General features: G+C 44.9%; 1 protein-coding gene across 14 annotated transcripts in view; it reads left to right on the top strand.

The window, feature by feature from the left end:
• Osbpl3 (oxysterol binding protein-like 3) overlaps positions 1–7611 on the top strand; it is a 176787-nt gene extending 169176 nt beyond the window's left edge. For 12 of the 14 annotated variants that reach the window (XM_008762935.4, XM_008762934.4, XM_006236519.5 and 9 more), the window contains 2 exons: positions 1221–1343; positions 3498–7609. In XM_008762935.4, the coding sequence (XP_008761157.1) occupies positions 1221–1343; positions 3498–3594 (220 nt within the window). In that variant the 3' untranslated portion in view covers positions 3595–7609. 14 annotated transcript variants of the gene reach the window in all.
• Positions 7612–12187: the final 4576 nt, after the last annotated feature.

Below are 12187 nucleotides of genomic sequence, written 5' to 3'. Positions count from 1 at the left end.
AGTTCAAATCCCAGCAACCACATGGTGGCTCACAACCATCTGTAATGAGATTGATGCCCTTTTCTGATATGCCTGAAGACAGCTACAGTGCACTTATATATAATAAATAAATAAATGAATTTTTAAAAAAATGAATCTTAAAAAAAAAAACAAAACAAAACAAAACCAAGTGCATAGCCAAGTTCCAAGATACTGATGCACACAAGTCTGTATAACCTTACAGTGCGGATTTGGTCTAGAAATCAGGAAGATATCACTCGATAGGGAGAGAGTGGATGTGGGAGAATCAACAGTTCACAGACAAGAAACTCAAATATTTCTTAAACATGGGGCAAAAACCAGGCGAAAATACCATTTCTTAGATTGGGGGAAAAATATGGCTGGTAACAGCATGCTACAGTATAAATTAATATATAATGTGAACTATATTATAATGTAAAAGGGGGTATATAAATTGCTTCAACTCCCTATAAAGTATAGTTTTATAATATATCGATTAAAGACTCGCTCTTTTGTCCAACCATCCTAAGTCTGGAAGTTTCTTGTACAGATACACTTCCCAGTGTGTGAATGGTGGTTGTCCAAAGTGTTTCACAGCAACACTAAGAATTACACTAAAAATAGTAGGACCAACCTAATGTCTATATTTAGAGCATATAGTTAAGGTATGTCCACAAAACTGAATACAGCTTTTAAAAAAAGATGTCCAGCCTTACTGTGCACAGATCTCTAAGATGCGTCGTTGAGTAAAAAGCAAAGTAAAACAATGCTGTTTTGCCACTACTTGCGCACTTAGAATGGAGGAATGAATAAGAATGTGTATTTATATTTGAAAAATATGTACTTAAGAAATGAACAGTGTGGAGCTCCTGTGGTGGGAGAGTAGGGGAAGAAGAATACACACACACACACACGCGCGCGCGCGCGCGCACTCGCGTACACACGCACGCACACACGCACACACGCACGCACACACGCACGCACACGCACGCACACACGCACAGGCACGCACACACGGATTTCGCGGGTTTCTCTGGATACAGAGTTTGAACCCTGTAACTATCACCTGCTCACAGGGTGTCATCCTCTTCCTGATTCAGAACGTGACATCATGGTGGGAAGAAGACTGGGCGTAGGGGGTTTTGAACATCCAGTCTTGTTTGTTCACAGAAGTGGCTGGTTATTATTTTTTCAGTGATATTCCTTTCCTCTTTCCCAAGGCTTCTAGAAGAAGGAAACATAGAGGAGGCTGAGGTGCAGAAGCAGAGGATTGAGAAGCTGCAGAGGGAGAGGCGGAGGGTCCTGGAGGAAAACGGTGTGGAGCACCAGCCCCGGTTTTTCAGGTTCGTGCCTAGAGGAGGTGGGAAGAGGAATGTGGCTAGTCTTTTGGGACAAATGCCAGCTTCTCACGACCATGGCTGTCTTGAAAGGGTGTCTCCCCGGCTCCTCCCCAGTGACTCAGCAGTGCCTCCCTGGAGCAGCAGAGAGGGGCACTTTCAGAGCGGGGCCCCAGGGCTGGGCCACCTTGTTAACATTCGCAGCCGAGGCTGCTTGCTGGCATGGGTAGATCACAGAATGGCCGGCTAGTTGATGACAGCCCTGCTGTAGGATTTGAAGTACCTGGGCCTCACATCAGCAGTTCCAACACACTTGTGTTTTGAGTTTGGAAGGCCACATTGGTCTTCACTCTTAACATAACTTCCTGGAGCTAGGAATGAGTGACTTGCAGTCATACTAATAATCCCAGCAAGAGGGATGCTGGGGCAAGAAGATTAGAAAGAGTTTGAGTCTAACCTGGGCTATACTGTGAAACTGTGTCAATCAATAAAATCAATCAACCAATCAATAAATAGTTGAGAAGGTCTTGTTTAAAATATACGTAGAATTGTAAAAGGGCTGTGAGCAATGGTAGCTGCTTATCCTCTCTCTTCCCTATTGTAACTGAGAAGAAACAGAGGCCCAGAGAATAGAGGGAGGTTGAAGAGTGACCAGGGGAAACTTCCAGATGAGGCCTTTGCCTCTCCTAATAATCTTGGCAGGCGTCTGTGTGATTTAGAGGTTTTGTCGCAGCCTGAGTAGCAGATGCAGCCTGTAGGGTTCACTCCTGTCCAACCTCCAGTGCCTTATTGTTCGGTGTGGCCCCTGGGTTGGGTTATTGGTATAGACAAGGGCAGTAGCTTTTGGAAGGCTGTGCAGACTCATCTCAGCACCAGGACAAAAGTCTATATTCCAAAATACTGAGAGAGCCAGTCCCAGTGTCAGACCTGTAATCCTAACACTCAGGAGACAGAGAGAACAGGATTGCAAGTTCGAGTCCAGCCTAGGCAAGTTAGTAATGACAATGAAATCAAAACCCTGCCTCTGAAGAAGAATTAAAGTAGCACTGAGAACGTAGGCGTTATTCCTCGTGGAGTTAATGGCAGCCTAACTGCCCATCAGTAGGACAACTGCTTAAGTTGACCTATCATCTATATCCACAACTGATATAGAAAACCCCCAGCTGTTTAGAAAGGAATGGGAGCCCCCACCTCTGAGGCCAGCAAGCTTTCCCACAGGCAGCAGATGGTAGCTGCTGCTGGCTTGGCAGGCCATAAGGCCTCAGCCATTACTCCAGTTGTTCAACATGAAAGCAACCATGGATGATATTTAAAGAAGAGGGTAGGGCTGGGCTCTAATAAAACAATATTTCAAAGATTATAAGGGCTTGGCATGTGGCTCATTGGTAGAATTCTTGGATAGCATTCATGAGGCCCTGGACTTGGTCACAAAACACACACAAGCTGGAGGCTGAATTGGGCCCCTGAGGAACAACGAAGACAGATATCACCCACGTTACTGTGTGGATGAGCCCCAGTGTAGACTGTGGTGTCAACCGCCCAAGGGCTAGAGCACTGCCCAGTACTGTGGAAGGGAGCAGGGCACTGTGTGCAGCACCCGTGGGTGCTGAGTGAAGCTGACACTCCCACCCGGGAGCAGACGTGAGGTGGGAGGTGGGGCTGACTAGAAAACGCTAGCTCTGGGTCCTCGTGTGCCCTTTGAATTTCCAACCACTTCTTCCCTAGAGCTGCAAACCAAAGTTCTCTCTCCAGACCGTTAGGGCCCAGTTCCTCTCTGTCCGCTCTATTCTGCTTTGTGCTAACTTAGACTGGCTGTAATCAGTCCTGTTGATTGGGGAGTATTTAGTCGTTCCCAGTGTGGTGGCTATTCGCCCACCCCTGTTTGATGTTCAGCACACAGAGAGAGGATGGATGGACATGGGCACATGCGCGCGCGCACGCACACACACAGATGTCTTTTAGAAGCACTACCTTCCCAGCTTCCAGGCTTAAGAAATATATATATGAGAAGTAAAAAATGGCTGCCAACCTTCAGACAACACTCGAATACCAACACAAGAACAGTGAATTTTCTGGAGTGAGGTGGGCAAGCACAGAAGGAGGGATGGAGAGGAGGTAACAGCCGACTCTACAAGAAGCTATCTGTCTCGTCTCTCACAGGAAATCCAGTGACGATGCTTGGGTGAGCAACGGGACCTATCTGGAACTGAGGAAAGACCTTGGCTTTTCCAAGCTGGACCATCCCGTCTTGTGGTGAAATGTAAGGGAGAGAGAGAATCCCTGCACTTTGCCCACAGTTGCTTCCGGAAGCAACACACACCTGTCTGTACGTTTAAACGATAGCAGCCAGAACGATCCCTTGTGCTTAGCGTAGCATCGTAAGCACTGAAGTATATACTTTTCTTCAGTAAGTCTCTTTACAGTTTCAAGTGTTATCACGATCGTTTATATGAATGTAGAACGCCTCGGTATTTCTTTTTATATATAAACTATTTAATAAAAATGAAAGGTTGAATGTTAATGTGTGGGTTACAAAAAAAAAAAAAAACCATTTAACACTAATTTTCCAAAGGTAAGGGGGAAAATTCAGATTTATGCCTTATAAAATCACACTGGAAAAACAAAATTTCCCAGGTGTGCTAAGAAATAATAACACCCAGGGCCACTCGCCCATGCATAGCTATCTGGGTTTAATTGGGAGCTGGGATATCTTTCTGCCTCAGGCAGCTCTTCGATTGCTCATACAGAACAATTCTGCTGGTGCTGAAGTGCCAAGAATACTGTCATCTCGTCTTCGTGGTTCAGGAATCTGTACAAAGTTAGTGGGATGCCTATTTTTTATGTAAGGCGGGTATCACCCAACCGGAAGAAGTCTTCTCTCCCTCGAGTTCTGTTGCCTTATGTATAAAACTGCACCCAGCTTGCTTAGAGAAGTTGCCTTCATCAGAGAAGACTCCATTAATTCAGTGTCCCGATGGCGTCCTAGGGAGGCAGCAGGCATTTTGTTTTTCCCCAGTAAGAGCTGAATCCTTTAAAAACTTAAGAAACTACTTTTGGCTTCCTGCCCCACCCACAGCTTGCAAGCCCTCCTTTTGGCCCCAGTTGAGGACGAAATGTCTCTCATTTAGTATAGACAAACTGTAACAGCCCACGGCAGTGTGACCTTCTAAAACTTCAGCGAAGTCACCGGTGGCTTTAAATAACCTGGCATGTTGTTTCTCCACACAGCTTTGGTATTCTCTACCTCTTACCGAGCACCGTACTTTTGACCTTGTATAGAGAGTTTGACCATCTGCCTTATAGACAAACACTGCTGTTCTTCTGTGTCGTCCTCTGAGAAAGCTGCAAGGGTTTACCTCTCTCCTTGACTCTCTTCTTATTTGTGATACTCTGAGTTCTACATCTGTCTCAGATAGGAGCTACCAAAGGGAAACTGTTGTTCTTGTAAGTGTCTTACTTCAAATCATGATATTAGAATGAATGTACCCAGTAGCTGAATTGTGTTACCAGAACAACTTTGACTTCTGCCCAGAGCACATTAAACCAAAGACTGATTGCTAAGCCTTTGATGCGAATGTCTATAGCAGTTCTATGAAACACTGCGTGTAATGACAGGGTAAAGAGATGCATTTGAGGGCCAGCGAGATGGGCTCAGCAGTACAGCACTTACCCAGCACTGAGGAAAGTCTCCAGGACCCACTTCAAAGGTAGAAGGAGAGAGCCAGCTGCGCAGAGTTGACCCGTTTCACACCAGATAACCGACGGGACAGCGCGAAGTTTTCACAGTGGGGCGTTGAAGGTGAATCAGCAGTCTTTGTCGTCTACAAGTGACTGTCATTTTAAGCACCTCATTAAATATTGGTTCATTTATTCCTTGTTATGGATACACTGAGATGAACCAGCGGGAATCTCATTTCCATTTCTAAGTAGCTGGATGGTGCCACCGGTTCTTTTGTCCCTGTTTTGTTTTTTTCTCCTTTTCAAGTGTTTTTTTTTTTCCGTTATCCACATTTTGACCACAGGCTGGAGATGTAAGGAAGGATCTCAGCAGGGAAACGAAACCTCGAGGACAAATGTGGGATTTTAGTAATACTGGCTGTGAAATAGGCCTGCTTGAGAGGCTGCCCCAAAGGAGAAGGAAAAATGACAAAAACCACAAAATTAAGAATGTACCCCCAGAGTCAGTACAGCCAGTTACTTGAAAATTCTTAAAGTATCTCCTGATATAATTTCTGTTGGCCTTGAGCTGTAATTTGGAACCACACAAACAGCTGATCCAAATGTCTCTGCTGTAGTCACCTTATTTGAATCAGGGACAGGAATGAACAGAGTATGTTCCAGAACCATGTGAAAGCTCTCTAAGTCACCACCAGTGTCTGGATTACAAGCTTCCGGAGATGCAGATGGTCAGGAGGTGCACGCTGTTACTTGAATCTTAAAACTCCCTGCTGGAGGGAGGAGGCTGCTACATTCCTCCTGTCCTGTCTAACACACCCTTCCTCCAAGTTTGTATGTCTAGGACTTGGGTATTTTCATAAGGAAAATAGAATTGTGGGTATTATTTTGGGAAGAATTAAGATAGTTTTAATCTTTCTGAACTGACTTTCTCCAATACACAATGCCAACCGCTGCCCTCTTTGATGTGCATGTTTTAGCCCCTCTCATTCCAATTATCCTGTTTCAAGTTTATGGTGAGTTACAGATGTTCTCCTAGTAGTGGGACCTTGTGCTAACCACACGCTGCACCTCATATATTTTCCTTCTCAGCACTCAGAACCCTGATCTGCAAGGCATCATTAAAGAATGAGTATCTTCGCTGTAGCAAATGAGGGGCGCACTCTCCCCCACAGGCCTTCTGATGAAAGCCTCAGTGCAGCTTCTTCGTGCAGTTCACATCTTGTTGCTAGGATGCTCCTGGTATTTACTAAACATAGGCAGTTCACCTCCCAGACACCAGGGGGATTGAGGTACTAACAAAAGAGATGCAATTCACCTCCCAGACACCAGGGGGAGTGAGGTACTAACAAAAGAGATGCAATTCACCTCCCAGACACCAGGGGGAGCGAGGTACTAACAAAGAGATACAGTTCACTTCCCAGACACCAGGGGGAGTGAGGTACTAACAAAGAGATGCAGTTCACGTCCCAGACACCAGGGAGAGTGAGGTACTAACAAAAGAGATGCAGTTCACTTCCCAGACAGCAGGGAGAATCTGGTACTAACTAAACATAGGCAGTTCATCTCCCAGACACCAGGGGGAGTCAGGTACTAACTAAACAGATGGATGCAGTGCGATTTTTGAGACACTAGGGGGAGCCCGGTACTAACTAAGCAGCCTTAGGAGGGTTCTTGTACTAACCAGATTGGGGGGTGGGGGTTCACTTTAGGTCATAAATACAATTACCTACTAAGTAGCAAGAATGCCTCAGCAGTCCCCAAGCCTTCCAGTGCCTCTGGGGGCTTCCTGAGTTTTTTAATGTTAGCTCCATTTAGGCTTCTGTTTTCCTCATCCTATTTTTTAATTACTTCCAATAAATCATTTGCTCAGCCTTCTAGCACTGCCATTCCTCTGTATTTGCCAGATTTATGATGCATTGTTTTAGTCTACCCTTAAAGAAGTCAAGCCAGAAGTCAAGCCAAACGTAGAGGTGAGGGTTACTTTACTTTTTACTGTAGGCCTACTGTGCACACCCCAAGCTCTCTGAGGGACTGTAGCCATCAGAGACTCCTCACACCCTCTAGCTACCAATCAGAGCTATACGTTTTTCTCCTCATCTTAGGAATACAGGCTACAGTGTTCGGTCAGAATTTATTCGAATGTCTTTATTTTTAATACCAACATCAGCATAAATCTATTTTTGCTAGTAGATCAAAGCTATTTTCTCATGCTTTGTTTTCTGTCTTGTATCGATCTGTGAATCTGGTTATCTTTGTTGAAAACCTACATATCAAATGTCTCTGCAAATCAAGATGGTCTAAAGTGCAAGCTGGTTTTCTGTTTGTTTGTTTTTGAAACTGGGTTCAGGGGCTGCAGTTGTCAGAAGTGACTCAATTGCTTCATTTGTGATGAATTTTTTTATCTTCCTCTGTTACCCCACAGGATATGCTTTTGGGGGAAATGATACTTGTAAATCTTCTATTTAGCCATTTGTAAAATCTAAATCCTACCACACTACCTGTACCCCTTTTGCTTCCCCCAGAGGCTCCTTTTCATTTGCTGTCTCTCTGCCCCTGTGTAGCTCACTGACTGAGAATAAAGAATACAGCAAAAACTGCCTTTGTCTTTATTTTTCCTGGTTGTGTGTAGCTGTGGTTGATGGAACGGGCAGCGAGACGTTGCCTAGAGTCTGTCTGGAAGAACACAGCTGCTCACCTAAAGAGATGGACACTGAGACAGTGAACATGGGAAGAACTGGGTGACTGGAGTCTTCTTCCCAGCATTTCCCAGCATTCTCAGCTCTTGGAATAAGCACTAGGAACTTGAGGGAGGTCACCTCTAGTTGAAGGATCACCTACTCCACCTACCTTACTATGCTGTGGCAATACCATTTTCTCTGTGTCAGAATGTGAAATGGAAGAGTGATAATTGATTATGCCTGTGTAGTCAAACCAATCGTGACTGACCCATCTCCCTGTCCACGGTGCGTCCTTGAGCATTCAGTGAACTTCATTTGGTTGAAGTTGGTGTGTCCCAGCATTGTTTACCATAGAGTGGTGTTAAAAGATATTTGAAAAGCAGCCTAGGAACATTTACAGTTATTAGCCGCTATTCGTTCATATAGGAATTAAAGCATCATGGTCCAGACAACTGAGAGACAGTTTGGAGAATATATGTCAAGCCATTAGTTTACACTTTTAATCATGTTCTTACTATACTCATAAAATACCAGTGTTGTTGTAGTCATGGACATCAGTAATGAGCAAGCCAGGACTATCTCCTTAGCTGACATTCTCCACACTTCATAACGTGGGCCAGCCCAACAGGTTCAAGAGAATTAAATGAAGGGCCCAGAGCAAGTATGAAACATGGGAGATTAACACAGCAAGAAGCCCTTACGGCCTCAGTGGCAGTTGGAACTCCCAGAAAAGAAACACCATCAGGAGTGTGGCTTTGAAGGTACATGCCTCTTTGCTAGACAACCCTGAAATGGCTGGAAGAGTTCTCCCCTCCGAGGTCTCAAATCAACCATTCATGTAATGATTTTAATGAGCTGAGAGGAGACTCTTCTTAGCTGTCATTTAAAGTCACAGACTGGGAAAGATATGTTAATTAAGACTCTTAAATTTGGAGCAATTTACACACAGACAAAATTTTCCTCAGGTATTTCAAACCTAGACAACCCAGGGCACAGTATTGATCAGCATTTTAGCACCACCATGGGTGTGGGACACAATTGTACACTGCTATAAGAACAAGTTTCTTTTCATAGGTTTTATATATATATATATATATATATATATATATATATATATATGTGTGTGTGTGTGTGTGTGTGTGTGTGTGTGTGTGTGTGTGTGTATACATACACACACATATATATGTATATATATATATTGTTTTATAGTATCTTTGAAGTTGAAAGTGGGGACAAGATGACATGTTTTGACTTGGTTGCAATGGTGTGTCGCTTGTTGCCCAGGATGGACATTACAGGTGTGTGCTTCTGTGCCCAGCTCTTGCTCAGAAACTTTTCAAAAGGACTGCACAGAAGGTGGACACAGCTGCTGCTGTGATGGAGTCTTGGGGGACACATTTATGGAGCAAAAACAGTTCTAAACCCAGACATATCCCTGCCTTAGAAGCCACCCATCTGGAGGCAAGCTGGTAGGTTAGTCAGTCATCACAGTGTGGTCAGACGGTTCTGTTGCCCACATTGTCCAGGGAGAGGTGATGGAAGTTCCTCTAAAGTGGTGACACATCTAGAGGAAGTCTGGATCTCAGTGACAGGGAAGAGACAGGAGGGGCCTGACACTAAAATCAAACCAACTCATCCTGCTTGGCCTAGGTCATTCTCTGTTCTAACATTGAGTCCTGCTAATCAGGAGCTGCTGCAGTCTTAGATAAACTGAGATAACTGGTCAACCTGCACTATTGAGCTGTCATATAAGCTCTAGATGTTTTACTAGAACTCTAGAGAGAGGCTGGGGCCAGGGGTATGGAACAAAACAAGCCTTCCATCCTCACTAAACCACTGGGATTCCTTTGTTTATACATTATCATGATCTGCCTTTGGTCCACATTGGTCTGTTGACCACATTTTTCTTGTTGTAGCCTATCATGTCTGAAATACAACCAATCTCTAATTCTTTCCATAGCCTTTTAAAAAAAAGATTTACACACACACACACACACACACACACACACACACACACACACACACACACACAGAGAGACAGAGACAGAGACAGAGACAGAGACAGAGACAGAGACATATGCATGCATATATACACACGCAAACTCACACACGTGTTCTGATCCCCTGGAGCTGGAGTTTTGGCAGTTGTGAGCTGCCTGACAAGGATACTGGGAACTGATCTTGTGACCCTGGGAGAGCAGCAAGCACTCTAAACCATGATCCATCTCCCTAGCCCCCACACAGCCTTTTCGAAAAGCTTTTGAGGAGAACGGAAGGGGAAAAGCTGGAAAAGATCCAAGATATGGCAATTTTTCTTTCTTAAAATCTCATATGTTCTTAAGAGAAATGGATTTTGGCTTCACTCCACCAAAAAATTATTTGAACCAAAATAAGTGAGCACCATCAGCTTCCTGAGACTTATATCGGAGTCCTGAAATACACGTAGGCTCAGCTGTTTGCTGGGCTGTGTGTCAAGGGTGGCTCTGAGAAGCCACACTCAGATACTGGCTAGGAGGGATTCTGCTGGTTAGTGAATGAACAACAAGGCTAGCCTCAGAGGAGCCAGTGATTCCCCAGAAGCCTGACTGTCCCAGGAGAGCACTTATATGAAATCACTGGCTGTCTAAAAAAAAAAAAAAAAAAAAAACCCAAAACAACAACAAACCAGAGTTGGTGTGCACGTAGTGGACATACATACATACATTCAGGCAAAACACTAGACACATGTATTTGAATGCTTGGCCCATGGGGAGTGACACTCCAACAAGTGTGGTCTTGTTGGAGGAAGTGTGTCACTGTGGGGACGGACTTTAAGGTCTCTTATGTTCAAGCTCCATCCAGTGTGGATCCAGTCCCCTTCTGCAGATCAGGATGTAGCTCCTCAGCTCCTTCTCCAGCACCATGTCTGCCTGTATGCTGCCATGCTTCCCACCGTGACAATGACGGACTAAGCTTCTGAGACTGTAAGCCAGCCTCCATTAAATGTTGTCTTTATGAGAGTTGCCTTGGTCATGATGCCTCTTCATAGCAATAAAACCCTAAGACAGAAGTTGGTTCCAGGGACCGGCATGTTGCTGTAATAGGCCTGACCATGTTTTTGTTTGAAGGAATTGTGTATTTTGGGACTTTGGATTAGGAAAGCAGTGGAATGCTTGCAGTGTGGCTTAATGGGCCATACCACTAGGAACATGGAAGACAGTGGAGCTGAGGGTTATTTGAACTGTGGCGGCCTGGCTCAAGAGGTAAGAAGGATTATGTCTGGAGTGTAAGAGATCCTGTAGGGTGTCTCTTAGTGCTACAGAGTGTCCTGTGATTAAACTCAATGGGAAACTATTATAGCCTAATCCAAGCACTTGGGGGACAGAGGCATGAAGATCTCTAAGTTCAAGGCCAGCCTGGTCTACAGAACAAGTTTCAGAACAGTCAAGCTTTGGCAGTTGAGGAAAACATTGAAAACAGAAAGCCGGTGAAGATAGAATTGAACAAGGGGACATGTTCTGGCCCAGCAAGCAGCAGAACTTAACAGCTTCAGCCACAATTCTGTCTTTAAAATCAAGGATGGAATTTCCCTCAGATACTAAGAAACGTTTCTGAGGCCAGGAATGTGCCAGGGGTGTCTCTGCATGGAGGCCCAGAGAGGCCGCTGTGTTAAAGGAGGCACTGGGTCTCCTTCCACATCTAAGGAAAGCCACAGGGGCCAGATAGATAGCAGGGGTGTCCCTGCATGGAGGCCCAGAGAGGCCATCGTGTGAAGCTGTGAAGTTGAAGCCTAGATTACCTGGGAGACCCCAAGATGTTGGAGATGCCAGAGTCGTGGGATACCTGCCAAGGAAGGCTGCTAACCGGGCTGGCACTAGGCTGTGAGAAAGAAGTGTGTTGCAACCAACGAAGCTGAAAGGAGCTGGAGATCTGAGAGCGCTTCGACATCAGACAGAAATGCAGAGTTGGCGGCTTCAGCCACACGATTCTGTCTTTAGAATGAAGGATGGAATTCCCCTCTGATTATAAGGAAAGTTTCTGAGGCCAGGAATGTGTCAGGGGTGTCTCTGCATGGAGGCCCAGAGAGGCCGCTGTGTTAAAGGAGGCACTGGGTCTCCTTCCACATCTAAGGAAAGCCACAGGGGCCAGATATATGGCAGGGAGTTTGCCCAGCTGGTTTTTCGTTGCTTTGGCACAGTATTTCCTCACTGTGCTCCCTTCCCTACATTTTGGAATGTTAATTTACATCCTGTGCCATTGTGTGGTGGAAATATGTGATCTGGTTTTTTTTTTTATTTTGATTTTATAGGAGATTACAGTTAAGAGATTGCATCAATCTCAGAAGAGACTTTGAACTTTGGATCTTTAAACATTGTTGAGACTGTGATAAACTCTGGGGACTTTTGAAGTTGGACTAGATGCATTTTGCATTATGTTATGGCTACAAGCCTATGGGGGCCAGGGAGTGGACTGAGGTGGTTTGACTAGGTATGGCCCCCATAGTCTCATGTGTCT

Source organism: Rattus norvegicus, chromosome 4 (genome assembly GCF_036323735.1).
Source record: "Rattus norvegicus strain BN/NHsdMcwi chromosome 4, GRCr8, whole genome shotgun sequence".
NCBI classification, from domain to species: Eukaryota; Metazoa; Chordata; class Mammalia; order Rodentia; family Muridae; genus Rattus; species Rattus norvegicus.
This window is presented reverse-complemented; position numbering and strand designations above follow the sequence as displayed.